Genomic DNA, 19,333 nt, shown 5'->3' with positions numbered 1-19,333 from the left:
GTATTACTAATTGTAACAATAATAATTTGACATATGGAGAAAAATGTAAGTTCCTGGACTCAGGATGGGAGTTTGCTGAAAGCAGTGATAGGATGGGCTGGATGCAGTTGGGATCAACAGCTGGGAGACTTGATTTCCAACCCCAACCTACCTAATGACAATGCATTAGTTCTTGTTCTTTTGAAGAGTTAGTTTCTTTATATGTAGAATGAAAGAGGCAGATGACCTTTCATTGTCTCATTCTATTTACTTGAGAGAGAGCCAAAGAGGTTGGGCTCGGGAGGATGGGCTTAGGGCAGGCAGAACCAGGATCTGTATCCAAGACTGTCCTGGATAGAGACCCTGGCTCTACCTGTTCTCACTGGGTGACATAAGCCAGTGACTTAACCTCTCTGAACTTCAGTTTCCCATACATATAATGAGTGGGAAATTTCACCTTACTGGGTGAAACCCATTGCATGACACAAAGATTAAAGTTGGTTAGCTGTCCTCTCTTTAAAGTGCTTCCTTCTCTTGAACTCACAATTCTAGAAGAAAGTGGACTAGTATCCCATGCCACCACCCACTGTTGCCCTTGGAACCATAGCTTTAAAGTATAAAAACACAGCTTGAATAATGGCAAGTAAAAAAAGTATAGGAGATCAATGACCAAGGGATGCTGATACATAAGATACCTAACATATTTATTATTTACATTTAAAATGCTTTAGGAATACAGCTCAGCGGTTCCTAGTTCTAGTTTTGCAAAACTGAATGTCTTTTTGGATCCTATGAAATTCCTGAAAATTTTTTACACTAGGTATAAAGAAATAAACAAACAAGTGGTGGTTTTCAAACTCTTACAGTATATAAATTTTATGTAGAACTCCAAGATAGAAAATACAGAAAAACAAAAGTAATCTATATAAGTACTTGCATGTGTATGTGAGAGAGTGTGTGTGTGTGTGTGTGTGTTTGTGAGATGTGTCCTGGGTGGAGGTGCGGGCAGTCATCCTTACCAGGCACTCTCTTTGGTCCTTGACCTGACATCTCATTCCCATTTGGAAAAATCTTTGAACCTCTATCAGAAGATGAAGATCTTGCTGGGAAAAGGCTTACTAACCAGAGCAACATTAACTGCTGCTCCTCCTTCCTCTGGCCTTCAACCACAACCCAATGAGCCAGGTACCGGCAACACCCCTTACAGAGGGAATGTGTAAGGAGTGAAGACATGTGACCAAGTTCAAACTTAAACTCTCTCTGTGATTCTGAAGCCATGTGCTTTCTGTATCTCTGGCCAGGGATTATTTGTCAAAGCCCCAAGTTTAAGCTCTGTTTTAGAATGATTCTATAATAGTGTTGGGCTTCCCTGGCGGCTTAGTGGTAAAGAATCTTCCTGAAATGTAGGAGATGTGGGAGACTCAGTCTCAATCCCTCGGTTGGGAAGATCCCCTGGAAAAGGGCATGGCAATCCACTCCAGTATTCTTGTCTGGAGAATCCCATGGACAGAGGAGCCTGGCGGGCTACAATCTACAGGGTTGCAACAGTCTATACAGTTGGACATGACTAAAGTGACTGAGTACAGTGCATGCATGATAGTGTTAGGCAAGGGTCCTCTGAGGTCTTCATAGAAGACAAGGCCAGAACCACACATCTGGGGGGAATACGAATGTACCCTGCTTTTACATCTCCCAGCTTCTCTGCTCCTGGTCCAACAGAATCATCTGGTCAACAATGGCCATAAGAACATTCTTTCCACCTAGAAGTCAAGAGTCTGCATTAATTGTAGCTTCAGAAAAACATCACTGCACTTAGAGTAAAGGGATTTAAAAAAAAAAAAGCACATGTCTATAAATCTTTTGTCTCTCAAGGAATCTCAGAGCAGGGCATTTGGTTTCAGACATCTGGGTCAATAAGAATCTATTGGCCTAATTACTATTGATTCGTCATTGTCTCATTTACTGTGGGTCTTTGCAAACAGTGAGATTCATTTAGCCTCTACATATATGGTCACTCATGCACTAATGAGATCCCTGGGGGATGGGGCATATGCTGACCCCTTTGACTCCTAACCTCCTCGCAGCTGTATGTTTATTCTTTGAATGCAGCCATTCTCCTGCACATTTTTTCAATTATCCCTTACCACGTGTGCTGAGTATATCATTCAAAATGAAATGCACTTGGAAAACATTAAAATAACAAATGCACATCATTATTCACATAACTTTAACCTTGCATGGTGCCTTTTTTGGTTCTGACTTTGTTTCAGTTTGTATGTTTTATCAATTCTTTCCCAAATGGTGGTCTGCCCTCTTTCAGCTTGGGAATCATATATTAACTGTTCCTAGTGGATCTGTCTCCCTCTTTCTCATGAAAATTTCAGGCTCATATGTCCTCTCTTAGAGAGAGAAATCCTTGCTCTCCTAGTCCTGGTGCGTATGAAGAAAATACAGTTTCAACAATCACAAAGCGACTTCACTGTGTGCCAGGTGGCTGACCAGACACAATAAACCTCTCCAAGCCCGGTTTACTTTTTTGCCATCAGGGCCAATACTTTTACCTTATAGGCTGTTCTGAAGATTAAATATGGAGTCCTGAGTACTATAAAATGACAGACGATCGATAAATAGTTCCCTCTTGTTTCTATCACAGGACATTCATTTCTAGTTTTTTACAAATATAAGAGTCAGGGAAGATTTTTTTTTCAGACTTTATGGCTCACAATCTTCAATGCAGACAGCACCCCTGGAATGTCTCCTTTCCTTCTCCATAAATCACTTAACTCTTTGGATTCACAGGCTGCCCTAAAGTATGGTTACCACACTTTCAAATCCCAAATCAGAACACATGGTGTAACTGAAGAATTTGTGCCCTTTCCAGGACAAAGAGAAAGTCTTGGAAAAGAAGCTTCCACACTCTTTCTAGTTCCTCCTTTTTGGCCCACTGCAAAAGGTATTCTGCTTGCACTTCCCCTCTCCCTTACCCCACCCCATTCTACTAAGATGGGTCCCACCATAAAGATCAGTCCCCTCTTTGTCGCTATCTCCAATGGGCCATGATTTACCTTTATTTCACTTGAACTGTCTTTTGCAGTTTGTACCGCATGACCATTCCTTACTCATTTGTTTTGATCCCCTTGTTTCCAGGCCACAATTCTCGTTTGGTTTCCTATCTCCTCTCCAGCTGGTTCTCTTCCTCTGTTTGTCCCTAAGTATATGAAGACTCCCAGAGTCCAGTCCATGGTCCTCTTCTCATTCTTTCTCTACCCTTGGATGAGTCCATCTTGCTTTCACAGCTCCAGTTAACTATCTAGCGCTGAAGACTTCCAAATATACGCCCTTATCTCCAGCTTCTTTCTCTGTGATGAGTTCCATGTCAAATATTCAAGCACCCATCAAATGCTTCTCCCTGGAAGCCCAAAGCGACCTCAACTAAAGATACCTATTAGGACACACATCATCTTTTCTGACATACGCAATCTTCTTTCTATGCTCCTTGGCTTGACCAAAGCCAAGCTCACTTAACTTCCCTGGCGGCTCAGTGGTAAAGAATCTGCCTGCAACATAGGAGACATGGGTTGGATCCCTAGGCAAGGAAGATCCCCTGGAGAAGGAAATGGCAACCAACTCCAGTATTCTTGCCTGGGAAATCCCATGGACAGAGGAGCCTAGTGGCTACAGTCCCTGGGGTCACAAAAGAGCTGGACAAGACTTAGCAACTAAACAACAACAAAAAGCTCACTTAAGTGGTTGCTCAATCATAGTAGGGGCAGAATCAGAGTGGGTATCATATTTGACTTCTCTTTCTCCCTCAGTTTCCAAATTTAAATTTTCACCGGAATCTGTCAATTTATTATTTTAAATATTCCTCTAACCAGCATACTTTTCTCTTGTGCAACTGCCATTCCTTATGCATGCCTCCTTAAATGCCCAGATTAGAGCTTTGGCCTCAGCTTATCTCCCCTATTGAAATTTTGCCCCCTCCAACTGGGTTTTCTGCACTCCTTCCTGGGTGGTTCATTGAAAATGCAACTCTGATTATGACTCCACACCTACCTAAAACTTTTAGTGGCTCCTTCCCATTGCCCTCAAGATAAAGCATAAACTTCCTTGTTTGACACAGATGTTCTTCCTTATTTAGTCCTCGTCACACTGTTCCATACTACAGATGTGGTTTCCATTCCTCCTCCCTCCTCACCCCTGCATACATCATACTCCAGTGACACTAAACTACTTCTGACTTCTCAAAGTATGCAGGTCTTAACCTCTGAATGTTTGCCTATTGTCCTTCTCTCCTAGAATTCTCTTCCTTGCCTCCTTTACCTGCCTATGGTAATCACTGTTCAAGACTCTTTTTATTTTTAATTGAAGTTTTGTAGTTGGTTTACAGTGCTGTGTTAGTTCTTGGTATACAGCAAAGTGATTCAGTTTATATATAAATAACTTGGGCTTCCCCAAGTGGCTCAGCAGGTAAAGAATTCACCGGCAATGCAGGAGACAAAGGAGATGCAGGTTTGATCCCAGGGTTGGGAAGTGTAAATATTGATCCTACATGGAATATTAGAGGTTATTTTTTAACCTCTCCATCTCATTGTAGCACAGGGCTGCCAAAGAGTAGATTTCTGCAGTCACGTGGACACAGCCTTCCAGGCATATGGATGCATCCCACAGAAGAGGGCAGAGAAAAGGAATAATCATCTCGTGACATCCACCCCCCTGCTTCCACTCATGTGCCAGGCACCACGTTGGGCAGCAGTGAATCTGCTGAGAGGGAGAAAAGAAAGAATTGATTTCCTAAGTCAGCATAGCCCTCAGTCTTCTTAGCACCCTAATGAGCACTTTCTTATACTTGCCTGAAGAACAGAAGCCAAAGAGAGACATTGTAATATCCAGCTTATGTCTATTTAAAAAAACATTTCTCATCCAAGAGACATCAAGAATTTACCAATTATCCTGGCACACCCTAGGGGATAAAAGGTGTTAATATCATCACCCTGGCTCTATGATTGCCAGAGCTCAGGGGAGCCTAAGTAAATACTTGTTGATAGACTGATGGTCCCAGTTGTTGGAATGAGGGACCGGGGTTGAAGAATCCATACAGGCCAAGGGAACACAAGAATGGACAGTGAGGACAATGTTTACAAGTGGAGTCCCTATAATACTCATTTCCTCATTGAGAATTAAATGAGATTATGTATATAAATATAAATATATATATATATAAAATTATCACTAAGCACAGTGCTAGGCACATTGCAAATTCTTAAGAAAATGTTCTTGGTCTTTCTTTCTTCAGGGGGAATTTATACAGATTTTAATGGAAAGATTTAGATATACCCTGAGATTTGGCATATGGGGGACCAGTACATTTTAAAAGTGATCCTCAGCGGGATTATGGGAATCACAGAAACAAAAGAGGTTTGAAGAAGAAATCAGATCAAGAAAAATTGATTGTCCTCAAAGGAATAACAAGAAACTCCAGGGGAAGTGGGATAAAAGAAAGACAGACTGGGCAAGAGGATGGGAATTAGCAGAACCTTGCACCTCTGAGAGGCTGGAAGTGAACAAAAGCACACCACTGCCTGCAGAGAGAGCTGCAAAAGTAGCTCAGAATGGGCTGGGCTTCCGTCTCCAGTCCTCCTCCTCCAGGAGATTATCAGCCTGCTGAGGTCAGGATCCCTGGATTCCACTGACCCCTCTTCCCACCAATGGTCTAGTTTATTCTCTATAGAGCACCCAAAGTCATCCTTTTAACCAAAAGTCTTTAATAAAGTCCAGTGGTCTCATAGCTTTCTACAATGACCCACATGGCTTGGCCCTTGGCTAAATTTCAGCTCTCTTCTGTCCCCCATTCTCTTCCACTTTGGTCCAGCCATAGTGACCTTTAAAATGTCTACTGAGTTTGCCAAGCTGGCTTTTGCCTCCAGGCCATGGGACTTGCTGTTCCTTTCATCCAAAGGGATCTTCTTTGCATAATCATGGCTTGTTCCCTCTCTTTATTTAGAGTCCTCTCTGAGTGCAACCTAATGAAGGATGGCTTCCCCACCTGAAATAGCTCCCATCCATCACCTCAACACCTCTCATTCTATGTCTCCTTACTCATCTCTATTTTTTTCTTTAGAATGATGACAAATTCCTGGAGTATGTGCTCTGTCTCTCTCTACAGATACGCACATACATATATATATATGTATGTGTATGTGCATGACCATAATTTCCACGAAAACAGGGACTTCTTTATTTCTTTGTTCACTGTTATACCATAAGTGTTCATAAGACACTTAGCAGACAGTCAGAGGACCCAGATTTTAACCTTGGCTCTGCTGCCAACCTTGAATCCAGCACTTGTGGATTATTATCTTCCCACCAAATCCTGCTATCATTATAACCTCATTCTGAAACACTGGTAAAGAGTCTTTAAGAGAAGTAAGAAAATAATAGGCAGTCTAGAGGAAAAGAGCTGAAGTTATAATCAATGGAAGGTGATCTCTGGCAAAGAAGTAAAATATTCGGATATTTGGCCCCACACAGGAAGAGACTTTGGTTGTCATTTACATGCATGGGTACATCTAGTTCCTGTTTACTCACTTCAAAAGCTCATAAAATAGTCCTCTTCAGGATGAACTCTAGAAGGAGTACAGTAAATAGAGAGTATAAAATATTAAGTCTGTTTATCAACATTTGTCTCTATGGTTTCAAATAGGATTTGTTGATGCTAAGCTCTGAGATAGGGGTGACCTGCATTGCTGTTTTCAGAGAGCCCCAAGTCACACCAAAAGAGGCATACAGTTTTTCATTCCAAGGGATTTGTTGTCCCTTCCAAATAACCAACTTCACATAATAACAACTATTCTTATTTGGTTCTAAGATTTGAAGTATATTGAGTGCTATAGTCCTGATACAGTCTATTTATAGATCTGATAAATAGAGACACATTTTCCTTTGCAAGATAATAGAAGGAAACTAGAAGGGAAGAGAATCAACACTGAATTCCTACTAAATATATGAGCTGGAGATAAAATATAGAATTAAATGAAGCCAAGGATGTAGATGGGGTTATGGAAAAAGACCACAAAGACAGAATAGCTCCAAGAATGTAGCTGTGATGAACTCTGATGTCAGTGATCAAGAAGAGGATCATGAGCTTGAAAAGGAGATTAAGAAAGAGTCAGACATACAGAAGCAAAACTGGGTGAGGATGACATTCTAGACAACCAAGAGAAGAGAGTATTGGAAAGAGAGGAGTGATCACTGGTGCCGCATGCAGCTGGAAGCTCAAGGAAAGGGGCTGGAAGGCATCCTGAGTTTGCTGAAAACTGGAATAGTAAATGTTTCAGGGGCTGATGACAGCATTCAAACTTGAGTGGGCAAGGGTGGAATGAGGAAACTGACCAGGAGTACAGGCAATGCTTTGGGGCAGCTTAGCTCTAAAGAGAAGGAAAAATACAGGGAGGTAGTAAGAAAGGCGGATGAAGTCAGTTGGCACGTGAAGGGATGTGGGATTTAAGTAGAGCCTGACTTTAAGAGTGAATTCTATAAATTAATGCTTCTGGTCCACCCTATGCTGTGCTTTCTCTGAGTTTGCATGCTAACCCATAAATTCCTTCTTCCTATTTTCAGTCGAAACTACTTACATGAGGTTCAGCTACAGAAGAAAGTTCTGGAAATTTTGAGGATTTCATGGCAAAGTCTAAACTCTCCCTTAGGTTTGTGTTGAGCTTTAAGGTCTTCAGAGACTGGCGTTCCCATGGTCTATTTTCATCCTTATAATAATTGGAAAATGAGTTAAGCAGGGTGGTATTATTGTAATTTTATGGGTGAGGAAACTGAGTCATCAAGAGATTTATGGCAGAATCGGTACAAGAAGCCAAGACCTCTGATTCCCAGTCCAGTGTTCTTGCTACTCCCTGAGAAGGTAGGCAGGTGATAGATGATGGACAACTGCTGCTTAACCCTAGAATGATCCCCTCCAAAAAAAAATCCTCCTCTTTTATGATCATTTGTAATAGCAGTAGAAGTTGTGGTAGTGGTGGTTGTCATTGTCATTGTACAGTTTATGAAATCTTTCCAAATACTCAAATTCTTGGAGTTACCCATAGCTGGCTCTCTCCTCTCTACTGGGCTCTCTATCCTATGTCAGTTAAGGAAACTAAGGTTCACACAACAATGCATGTGAGAGCTGGGATTTGAATCCAGATCTTGGAATTCTGTATTTGCACTCTTTTCTGTGGGTTAGAGGTTTATAAATGCTGGAACTCCTCGAGAATCTGATAAAAGCTATGGCCTCTCTTTCCAGAAATATACACATAAATATGTAATCAACAAAACTTTGCACACAATTAGTGGTTCACTGATGATCTGAGGTTAGGCATCCCTCCTCTAGGTTATGTGGACTCTAAGCCAACTAAAATGCTAATTATTGGTTAAGTGGTGTGATCCCTCTGGTACAATGGTAATGACCTTGTACTAGAAACTCCTAGAAGGGAAAAACATACGAAGACTTTGAGACTCTTGGTCAGGGTCAAACCCCCTCTATACCCTGACAACACGGTGTTTATATTCCAGTCAGTATGCACTTCCTTCTGCGCTGTGCAGGTGTGCCTTGCCATGATTGCATGTCCCTTGGTGGAAAGGAAATGTCTAATACAAGTGACTACAACACCTTTTATCACTATCTCTATCATTTACTGAATACCTATTACAGCTCAGCAACTGTCGTTGTATCCCAGACACTATTCAAATTCATTTAATCTTCTCAACAACCTAATGAGGTGCTTACTGTTATTTTCCTGTAGAGTGAAGTATGAAGGCACAATGAGGTTAAATAAGTTGGGAGGGTGACAAGATCCTAAGGGCCGAAGCTGAGACAGGCAATTTGGCTCCAGAATCTATGATAATAACCTTCACCTTAGACTTTCTCCCTTTTGCCAGGTACTAGCTACACTAATGGAACTTCTCTGATAATATTATAAAATACCTTATTTTGTTAAAAAGCCCAACAACTAGCATTAATATCATGAAATTAATTTGATAACTATTCTTCAAACTTTTTAAAAAATTATTTTAGATTTATAGAAAAATTGCAAAAACAGTATGCAGACTTCCCTTATACTCATCATCGAAGAAATTAACACAAATACTATAGTATTACTAATCTCTATACTTATTTGAATGTTGACAGTTTTTTCCCACTAATGGCCTTTTTCTGGCTAAGATCAAAACCAACCCATGATCATATATTGTTTCCAGATGCAGGAGCATCTTAGTCTCTTCAAATCTGGGACAGTTCTCTAGTAATTCCTTAAATTTCATAGTCTTTGAGGCATGTTTGCTAATAATTTTGTAGAATGTCCCTCAATTTGGGTTTGCATAATGTTTCCTCATGTTTACACTGAGGTGATGCATTTTCGGTTAAACATTACAAAAATGATGCTGTATTCTTCTCAGTGCATCATAAAATGAGGTCCATGTTGCTGATGTATCTCATTGCCAGTATTGTTAGTCTTGATCACTTGGGTAAGGTATTGCCTGCCAAATTTCTCCACTGTGAAGTTAAGATTTCTTCACTGTTTATCTTTTATTTTAGTAAGTATCTTACAGTGAAATACTATGGGACTATGTAAATACCCTGCTTTTTAAAAAAATTTATTTATTTTTTTATTGAAGGATAATTGCTTTACAGACTTTTGTTGTTTTCTGTCAAACCTCAACATGAATCAGCCACGGATATACATATGTCTCTTTCCTTTTTAACCTCCCTCCCATCTTTCTCCCCATCCTACTCCTCTAGGTTGTTACAGAGCCCCTGTTTGAATACCTTGCTTTGTATCAGACTCTCACTCACTAATTTTATTTATTTACTTGTAATACAGTTGATTTAAAATGTTGTGTTAGTTTCACACATACAGCAGAGTGATTCAGTTACACATATACACACATTCCTTTCCATTATGGCTTATTACAGGATATTGAAAGAAGTTCCCTATGCTATAGAAGCACCTTGTTTTTTTTTAATATATATATAATATACTATATATATATAGTAGTTTGTATCTACTAATCCCAAACTCCTAATTTAATCCTTCCCCAACTTTCCTCTTTGGCAACCATGAGTGCTAGGTGTACACATTGCTATGAAGGTGCCATTACTTCTAAGCCATCTCAGCAGAGATCACTAGAGAACAAATAAATATGTCACACCCACTCACACATGAATATATGTATCTATATTTTATTTCTACCTAGATCCAGCAGTATATAAACTAAAAAGCCACAAGTTGATACTGATACCTCTGATTTCCATCCATTATCATACTGTTCATTCTAACTTTCTCTTTTTCTTATCTATGGGAAACCTGGCTCCCATCATCTGCAAAAAAAAAATCTATTTTTCTGCTCAACTATAGTATATACATAAAGGATTTTCAGAATAGCTAACTGATACTATAAAAAACAAACTCATTAATAACAGTACATTATTTATGTAGTTGTTTTTATCTTTAGCCATACAGCATACTCTCAAAATATTCTTTCTCAGAGTTACTTAGGTTAGTTTTTTTCTTTCTCAAATCCCTGTTAGTGTGATCATGTTATTATTAATACAATAGGTTCCTTTTCTTTCCTTTTTTTTACTATTTGCATTTCACCCCCATCACACACATCTATCCAAGTATCTATCTATCCATCCATCCATCCCCCATCCATCTATCTATTATTTATTTTCAGAGGGACATGAAGCATCATCATGATTCTGAGAGTCAGAGCTACATAAGAAGGCATACTCCAAGAAGTGCTGTTCCCTCCTACTACCCTGTTCCCATTTCCCCATTATTTCCATCGCATTCCTACCCACACCCCGCTATAGTTAATAACTTCATTAGTTTCTGATTTAACTTTCCTATACTTCTTTTGCATAAATGAGTAGATACACATATATTTTCTTATATCACCTTCTTTCTACATAAAAAAGAGTATACTGCAAAACTCCTTTATACTCTGCTTTCTTCCCTTAACAATATATTCTAGAAACCACTCCTATCAGTTGCTATCCTGTTTCATAGACAAAAAGACAGGCTTAGAGAGATCGAATAACTTACCCAAGGTTACACTGTTAAGAAGCAGAAAAAGTGTTTGAATCCAAGAAGCTCTGACTCCAAAATCCACACACCCTCTTCTACATCAGAGCATCTCAACCATGGTCACTAGAATATTTTATGGGGATGTCTAGGTTCTTTGTGAGTTATCGTAGGCTGTTTTGAAAATGAATACATGTATGTTCTGAATCATCCAGATGACTATCTTATAACCAAGAACTGCCAGGCATTTTCATTGCTCACAGAATCTGAAAATCATGCAGCCGCCTAAAGTCAGCGCCACAGTGCAGCTGGGCGGGGAAATCTGTAGGGAACAGAGCGAGCCATTACCTGGCTGTGGCCTTGGCTTGGAGTTCAGGGAAGGCAGCGTGGCCCTGCACCACGTGGTCTATCTGAAACACAAGAGAGAGGGGTCAGTTTTATAGCTTCTCTAGTTTATGTTTAAGCCAGACAAAGATATATTAAAATGTCTGTTTCTTTCAATTCCTTGTCTACAGAGGAGCCAAGAATGCTAAAAAGCTAACTCAGCAAGAGTGTCTCAGCTCTTTCAGAAATCTAGCTTTGTTTAACTAACTGCTGGCTTCTTGGATTTATAAAACAAAGAAGTTTAAAGAGAAGAACAGTAGGAAATGAAACTCCCAAGGCTGAACTGGTAGCAGCAGGTAGTGTCAGATCTAAGAGTGAGGTCTGACAGAGGGTGAGAAGGAGCCATAACTCAAATAACTCAGGGTAAGTGTTTGGGATTGGGGAGGGGGACTCGGGTATGAAAAACACTGACCTCTGGGTTACATTATCTGCCCCTCCTCCTGTTACCCCATGCTATCACCCCAGGGCAATGCCAGACCTTGAATTACTCTCTGCATCTTACTAATGGAAAAGCTGAGTGAAAGAGACTGTGAGGAGGGAGTCTGAGCTTAAAAAAGCACCAAAGAGTTGCCCCAGAGCTGTCAAGAGAACCTCTCCTGACAGAGAAGTTATCCTGTGGGAAAGTGGGACAGAGCTTTCCAAGGACAGAAAAGCCTGAGCTCTGTGGACAATGGTCTTCTCATTTGAAATTCCATGCCTAGGATTTATTCCTTAATCCACTTGGTGGCTCTAAACAAAATAATATGTGCTAAGTATCAGGAAGGGATGTGTTTCCCCATGCTGTGACTCTGCTTGCTAAAACACACCCAACGCTCGGCTTGAGTTCCTGAACCTAATCTGTGTATTTTCTCAGTGTTTACATGAGTCTCCAAAACAACCATGCTGACCTATTTATTTTCATTCAAACTACGAACAGACCAGTTACTGTGGCCTCATGGAGATAGTTTCTCTGAGCATGCCTCTGGAGAGTCAGGACTGTGTAAAGAGAAAGAAGCTTTGTTCTGGAGTTGCCGAGGCTGGGTCTGGGGTTCTGGCTCCGATAGAAACTAGTTGTGTGACTTTGTGCAAGTCATTTTACTGCTCTGAGCCTCAGTAAGCTCCTCTCCCCCTTTCCCCATCTAGTATTCTTTTAAAACAGGGTTTCTAGGACACAGAGTGTGCTTACCACAATGCCAAAAACAGTATAAATGATACCACTTAAAATTTGTTGACTCCTTTACTATATACCAATACTAAGCTATGCATTTTTACATACATTATCTCATTTATCCTTACAACACTTCTGTGAAGAAGATACTATTATTCACCATGGAGGTGAAAAAACTAGAAGAGATTAAGTATCTTGCCTAGGGGCATAGGGAATAAGTGGCAGATTTAGGTTTCAAACCTAGGTCTCTCTATTTAAAGTCTCTGGTCTTCAGCACTATGTCACATTGTCTCCTGAACTTCTAGGTATAAGGTGTTAAATTCTATTTGTGTTGAGCTGCAAAAATGTTTTAAAATAACACCAAAGCAAGTGGTCATTTCAATGGAAAGAAAGTCATTCAGGTTTTGAATGTTTACTTCCTGAAGGTCCAATTTTCGGTTACTGTAATGAGGCACAATCTGAGCCTTAAAGAGTTTGCAATCTAGTAGGAACATCACAATGAACCCACTGGCATCAATAATGGATAATTAAAGCCATTACTTGATTTGATGCTAATTTCTATGGGAAGTGCTTTAGGAGGTCAGAGAAAGGGGATTTAGATGAGCTTCTCGGAGGAACCACAGAGCCTAGCATGTGAACCACATGCATGAATGCAGTTATTTGGCATTTGCCAACTGTCTACCTCACCAGGTACTATGACTAGGTTCTGGGATAGAGTGGAAAAAAGAAACACATATAATGCATAGTAGCAAAAGGAAAGAAGTAAAGGACAAGCAGTTTGGAGGAGTAAAGGGCTGCAGGCAAGGGATGCCAGAAAGTAGGCTGTGATGAGCAGAGATATGAAGATGGAAAGACAAATCTGGTATAGACAGCAGGAGATTGGTCTAGTCTCAAGACTGGCATTACAGATGCTCAATAAATATCCACTGAATAAAGGTGGGACGTATGAACCATAATGGGCCACATGCTCACAGAATACCACGTACTTCTTGGGAACACTTACCACCCTTTATATTTGTATCTGTCTGTGTGGGGCACTCATGGTCAGAGAGTAACTGTATACTAAATTAGAGAATAAATGAAGTGGTGAAAATACGGGTACATGAGGAGGGTGTGGACTGCCAGTGGTTCTTCAAAGTCAGATAAGTGACTATAGTTTTACTGAATTATAGGCTGTAGGAAATTATCTTGATTTGTGGAGCAAAATAATGACAAGTTAAGGAAAATTAACCTAGCAGGGAAGGCACAATGGGTAGGAAACACAGACAGGATTCAGAGGCTGACGTTGGGAATACAAGGCATGAATATTCCCTGCCTTTGCTCTATTGTAGCATTTATCAAGTTAATCAAGTTCTTCTCAATTATTAGTTTATATGTCTATCTCTTACCTTACCCTCTGAGCTCTTTTAAATCAAAAGCCTTGTAATTTCCCATTCTTCAGTGCCTGCAATAATGCCTGACATCTCGAATGGATGAACAAGATACATTTTGAATGAAATAAAACAAACTTGAAAGAAAGTGAAGTTGCTTAGTCATGTTGCTTTGCAACCTCATGGACTGTAACCTACCAGGCTCCTCCGTCCATGGGATTTTCTAGGCAAGAGTATTGGAGTGGGTTGCTATTTCCTTCTCCAGTTGATCTTCCCGACCCAGGGATCGAACCCAGGTCTCCCACATTGCAGGCAGATGCTTTACTGTCTGAGCCACCAAACTTAGTGACTGAATCGTTACAGAATATAAGAAAATCAGAGTGAAAAGATGCTTTGGACTTTTGGGTCTAAGTAAAGGAAATGTGGTCATTGTAATCACATCTTCTTATTTTCTGTATTTATGATGCTTTGGGATCTGGGGCCCTGGTAACCCTGGAGAGACTGTTCCTTCCATTGTTAGCCAATTCCCAGGGATAGTGAAGGACTCATTGGCCTGTGAGCATTGTCTTTCATATGCAAAGTAACTGATCCAGAGCCCACCTCCTCACCAACCCCTCTATGGGCCACTATGTTCCTGCTGTAATCACCCCAGAGTCAGGAACCAGACAACTCGGGACAACCCTAGCACTTGCTGTGTGGCCTGGCATGGTGTGGCCAGCCCTGTCTTTCTGAGAACCGGGAATAACAAGTTATCCTTTTAAAAGTTAATTGTCTCCTGATCTGTGGGCTTCCAGGGCTTTCCAGGTGGCACTAGTGGTAAAGAACCCACCTGCAGGAGACATAAGAGATGTGGGTTTGATCCCTGGGATGGGAAGATCCCCTGGAGGAGGTCATGGCAATCCACGCCAGGGTTCTTGCCTGGAGAATCCCATGAGCAGAGGAAACTGGCCAGCTACAACAGAGTTACAAAGACCAACTGAAGTGATTGAGCATGCGCATGCACGCAGTGCAGGCTTCGTCAAACCTGAATAATAATAAAATCTATATTTTAAAACAGCAGCTGAAACATGGGACTCGGGAAAAGGCTTAGGTTCAAACTCATGGTCTATACTTATATCCTCTGCTATCTAAGTTACTTGACCTCACAAAGCCTCTTCTCTTGGACCTCTACAATGTGGATAGTAAAATTTGCTTTGCAGGCAAGGTTGTGGTGAGTGATGTAGAGACGGTTTTTCAGATCATAACACCTATTATTAAAAAGAAGGAGGTACCACCCAAACAGTAAAAATAGCTGGAAGAACAGGATTTAAAAGGTCAGCTGCAGTTTCATTTTTCCACAGTATCTGATGGTAAAGGCCCACCCTGATTAACAAACCAGGGGCCGCCGGTCTGTCGAATAATTGAGCACTCATTTCAAAACCCTGGAGTGCCTGTTCCAAGGGTTGATCTTTTTATATATGTTCTATCCTCTAGCATTTAGCACAGTATAGCACATCACAGAGTCCCATTAGTGGCTATTTGTCTCCCAATGAAATAACCAGTTTTACCACAATAACTATATTTGCCAAGTGGTTGCCATAGAAATACATAGACAGAACTACCCTAACTCTATGACTCTTTTCTTGTTTCTTCCATCTTCTCAGATTTCAGCTCTGAGAGCCGGCAGCTGTAGGAGTAGGCAGAAAAGACTACGAACTATTTGGAGAGGTAGGAAGCTTACACTGGCTGGGTGGAGTCACATCTTCAGGATGGCTTTCAGGTCAGGATCAAGAGGAAAAAGGCCATCTAACAATACACAAGTAGAATTTTTGTTTCTTTTTTGCATTTCCTTATAAAGGTGGAATATAGGAAAAATAGAAATGCAATACAATAGAAAACAGAGATCATACATGTGTAGTATGAGGTGACATCTGGCCCACAGATGTACTTTATTTGGGATATATAATGTTTTTAAAAATGAGCCAATGTTTTCGAATTGAGAGATGTCGCTTTCAATCCAGATTTTGGTTTCTATTGAAGAAGCAGTGAATATAAAACACTGGGTCACCCAGATTCCCCATGGCAAGAGTCAGCTGGAGCTGAGTGGGGACTGATCGCCTCAGACAGGCCTGCACCCTCCACTTTGTGAGAGACGCCACCACTCAATTTATCATCATGATGGCACTAATGCTTTACTCGGAGTAGAGATTTATTTCTCTATGCCTATCTCTCAGTCAAAGGAAGGAACATGGAATTCAGCCCAAGAGTACTGTAAGCTGAAAAGAGAAACTGCTCTGGAGAAGTGAAAAATATCTCTTTGCCTGGTCTGTTTGTTCATTTACGCTATCTGTCTAACTCCTTTAAGCACTGCAGTTTTTGACCCTTGATATGGCACAGAGAGAGCATAGTCAAGAACTCGTGAGATCTGAGCTCTGCTCTGGCTCAGGGCATGACCTTGGACAAGACCATTTCTAATTCTCTCTCTAAAACATTTAATAAGTTAATATGACAGAAAGGCAAGAGCTTGTAAAATTATAGAGAACTGCACCATTTGAGATATCAAAACTGTTGGCAAAGAGTTTACAGGCAAGGAAAAGACAAATTTAAAATGTAAGAATTTTAGGTTCCATAATTGTTTTTGCTAAGACAAAGCTGTCTTATTGCATGATGGGCTTTTCTCTATTAAAAACAGCTTTATGTGTTACTCTTGAGACTGTCTTTTTCCTTCTTTACAGATAGGAATCAATTAGGCTTAGGGTCATCACTTGGGACAACTGTCTTTTTTCCATTTGTATTTACCTGTAATGTCACTTTTTCATCTAAGCTATTTCAACCCTCTTTAAAAAAGATTATTTATTTATTTACTTACTTATTTAGTTTTGGCTGTGCTGGGTCTTCATTGCTGTGTGGAACTTTGTCTATCTGTGGTGAGCAGAGGCTGCTCTCTAGTTGCAGTGGGAAGGCTTCTCACTACGGAGGCTTTTCTTGTTGTGGAGCACGGGCTCTAGGGCTTGCGGGCTTCAGTAGTTGGGGCTCCTGGGCTCTGGAGCACAGGGTCAATAGCTGTGGCACACGGGCTTAGTTGCTCTGCAGAATTTAAGATCTTCCCAGGTCAGGGATGCCTGATCTGGGACCCATGTTTTCTGCATTCGCAAATGGACTCTTTACCACTGAGGCATCAAAGGAGTCCACTATTTCAACTCTTTATTTAACTAATATTAGCTCAAAGCAAAAACGTTTTGCTTGATTTCTCCCAGCTTTGAAATTCTCATGAAAATCTAATGAAAGAAGAAAGCCCACTTAAAAAAAAAAAAATTGATTGTGAGTTTCAACACTGAACAGCTCCTAGGAACAACAAACATTCCTGAAAGAAAATATAAACTATGTGTTTTTTGGTTTTTTTTAACAACTTTAGCTCTTCAAAGGACAATTTCTCTTTCAAGTAGATCAATTGTGATTTAATGTAGGGCTAGTTCAGTCAGTTTCATTCATCATCAAAATCGGTAGCTTTGTTCATTTTTATAGTTTGTTAGTTTTACCTATTCATGAAACTAATGTGATATATATCTACTTTGTGCAAGGCATCATTCTAGTAACTCAGGATACAAAGATAAATATAAGTCACTGCCCTTACAAAGTTCTCCCAATGAAGGGAAAATGGGCATCCCAATATGTGAATATAGTCTAGCCTGATAAGGTTTTTTATAGATTCAATGAATATTAGGGTTTCCCTTGTGGCTCAGATGGTAAAGAGTCTGCCTGCAATGCAAGAGACCTGGGTTCAATCCCGGGGTCAGAAAGATCCTCTGGAGAAGGAAATGGCAACCCACTCCAGGATTCTTGCCTGGAAAATCCCATGGATGGAGAACCCTGGTGGGCAACCCATGGGGTTGTAAATAGTTGGGCAAGACTGAGTGACTAACACACACACCCACATACACACACACCCACATAGACACACACACACACACTCACTCTGTTTTGGTCATAGTCAATAACCACAGGGGATTCTTTCTGTTCACATGCAGATTTTCTTTTTCACATGGAGATTATATTATATTGAGGTATAGCGTCAACAAATATATACAATAATTAAAGATTGTGATTAGTTCTTTGAAGGAAATAGATAAGTCACTGTAACAAAAAACACTGGTTTGGGGAGTTTCCTGGTGGTTCAGGGGTTAGGACTTGGCACTTTCACTGCTGTGGCCCCAGGTTCAATCCCTGGTTGGGGAACTAAAATCCTGCAAGCTGTGCAGACAGGCCAAAAATTAAAGAGAGAGAGAAAAAAAAAAAAAAAAGAGCACTGATTTCAGATAGAGGATTCAGTAAAGACGGAGAGATCTGAAGGTGAAATTTAAGCAAAGATATGAACAAGAAATAAGAACCAATAATTCTCAGTACAGAGAATGATAAATGCAAAGATTCTATAGTAGGAAAGAGCTTCACATGTCCTAGGAATTGATAGGCGTCCAAAAGAGCAAAGAAGCAGAAAAGTTGTGTGAAATGAGGATAAAGAGGTAGGAAGTGGGGCAGATCAAGCAGGCCATCTCAAAGGCTTTAGATTTTACTCTAAGTACAATCAGAGGACATAGAAAGCTTTATTTTTTTTTTTAATTGAAGTATAACTGATTTACAGTATTGTGTTAGTTTCAGGTATACTGCAAAGTGACTCAGTTATTTTTTCTAATTATATCCCCCTATAGGTTATTATATATACAGGACTCCCCTGTAACTTAGATGGTAAAGAATCTGTCTGCAATGTAGGAGACCTGAGTTTGGTCCCCGAGTTGAGGAGATCCTCTGGAGAAGGGAATGGCAACCCACTCCAGTATTGGTGCCTGGAGAATCCCACGGACAGAGGAGCCCGGCAGGCTACAGTCCATGGGGGTCTAAGAGTCAGACAGGACTGAGCTACTAACACTATTACTATAAATTTATTATACGACATTGGATACAGTTTCCTGTGCTGTACGGTGTATCTTTGATGCTTATCTATTTTATATAGTAGTTTTTATCTGTCAATCCCATATTGCTAATTTATCCTCTCCCTACCTTGCTAGCAATAAATTTGTCTTCTCTATCTATGAGTCTGTTTCTATTTTGTATACAGATTCATTTGTGTTATTTTTTTAGATTCTATATACAAGTGACAGGATTAGTATTTGTTTTTCTCTTTTGACTTACTTCACTTAGTATAATATTTTCTAGGTTCCTCCATATTGCTGCAAATGGCGGTACTGCATTATATTTGTGGCTGAGTAATATTCCATTGTACATACATACCACTTCTTCTTAATCCAATCATCTGTTGATGGGCATGTGGGTGGTTTCCATGTCTTAGCAATTATAAACAGTGGTGCTATGAGCACTGGGGTGCATGTATCTTTCTGAATTAG

At 40.3% G+C, this 19,333-nt stretch overlaps 1 protein-coding gene and 1 non-coding gene across 11 annotated transcripts in view; one reads left to right on the top strand and one right to left on the bottom strand.

Moving 5' to 3' along the window:
- Nucleotides 1–19,333, bottom strand: part of FGGY (FGGY carbohydrate kinase domain containing) — a 483,924-nt gene that overhangs the window by 120,534 nt on the left and 344,057 nt on the right. For all 10 annotated transcript variants that reach the window (XM_043461161.1, XM_043461164.1, XM_043461163.1 and 7 more), the window contains one exon: nt 11,403–11,464. In XM_043461161.1, coding sequence (XP_043317096.1) covers nt 11,403–11,464 — 62 coding nt within the window. The remainder of the gene's footprint in view (nt 1–11,402; nt 11,465–19,333) is intronic.
- On the top strand, nt 18,098–18,170 carry TRNAE-UUC. Its single transcript has one exon. It is a non-coding gene; the product is annotated as a tRNA-Glu (tRNA).

The sequence above is a fragment of the Cervus canadensis genome, chromosome 2, assembly GCF_019320065.1.
Source record: "Cervus canadensis isolate Bull #8, Minnesota chromosome 2, ASM1932006v1, whole genome shotgun sequence".
Taxonomy (NCBI): Eukaryota; Metazoa; Chordata; class Mammalia; order Artiodactyla; family Cervidae; genus Cervus; species Cervus canadensis.
The sequence above is the reverse complement of the archived record's forward strand: the minus strand, read 5'-3'. Positions and strand labels throughout refer to the sequence as shown.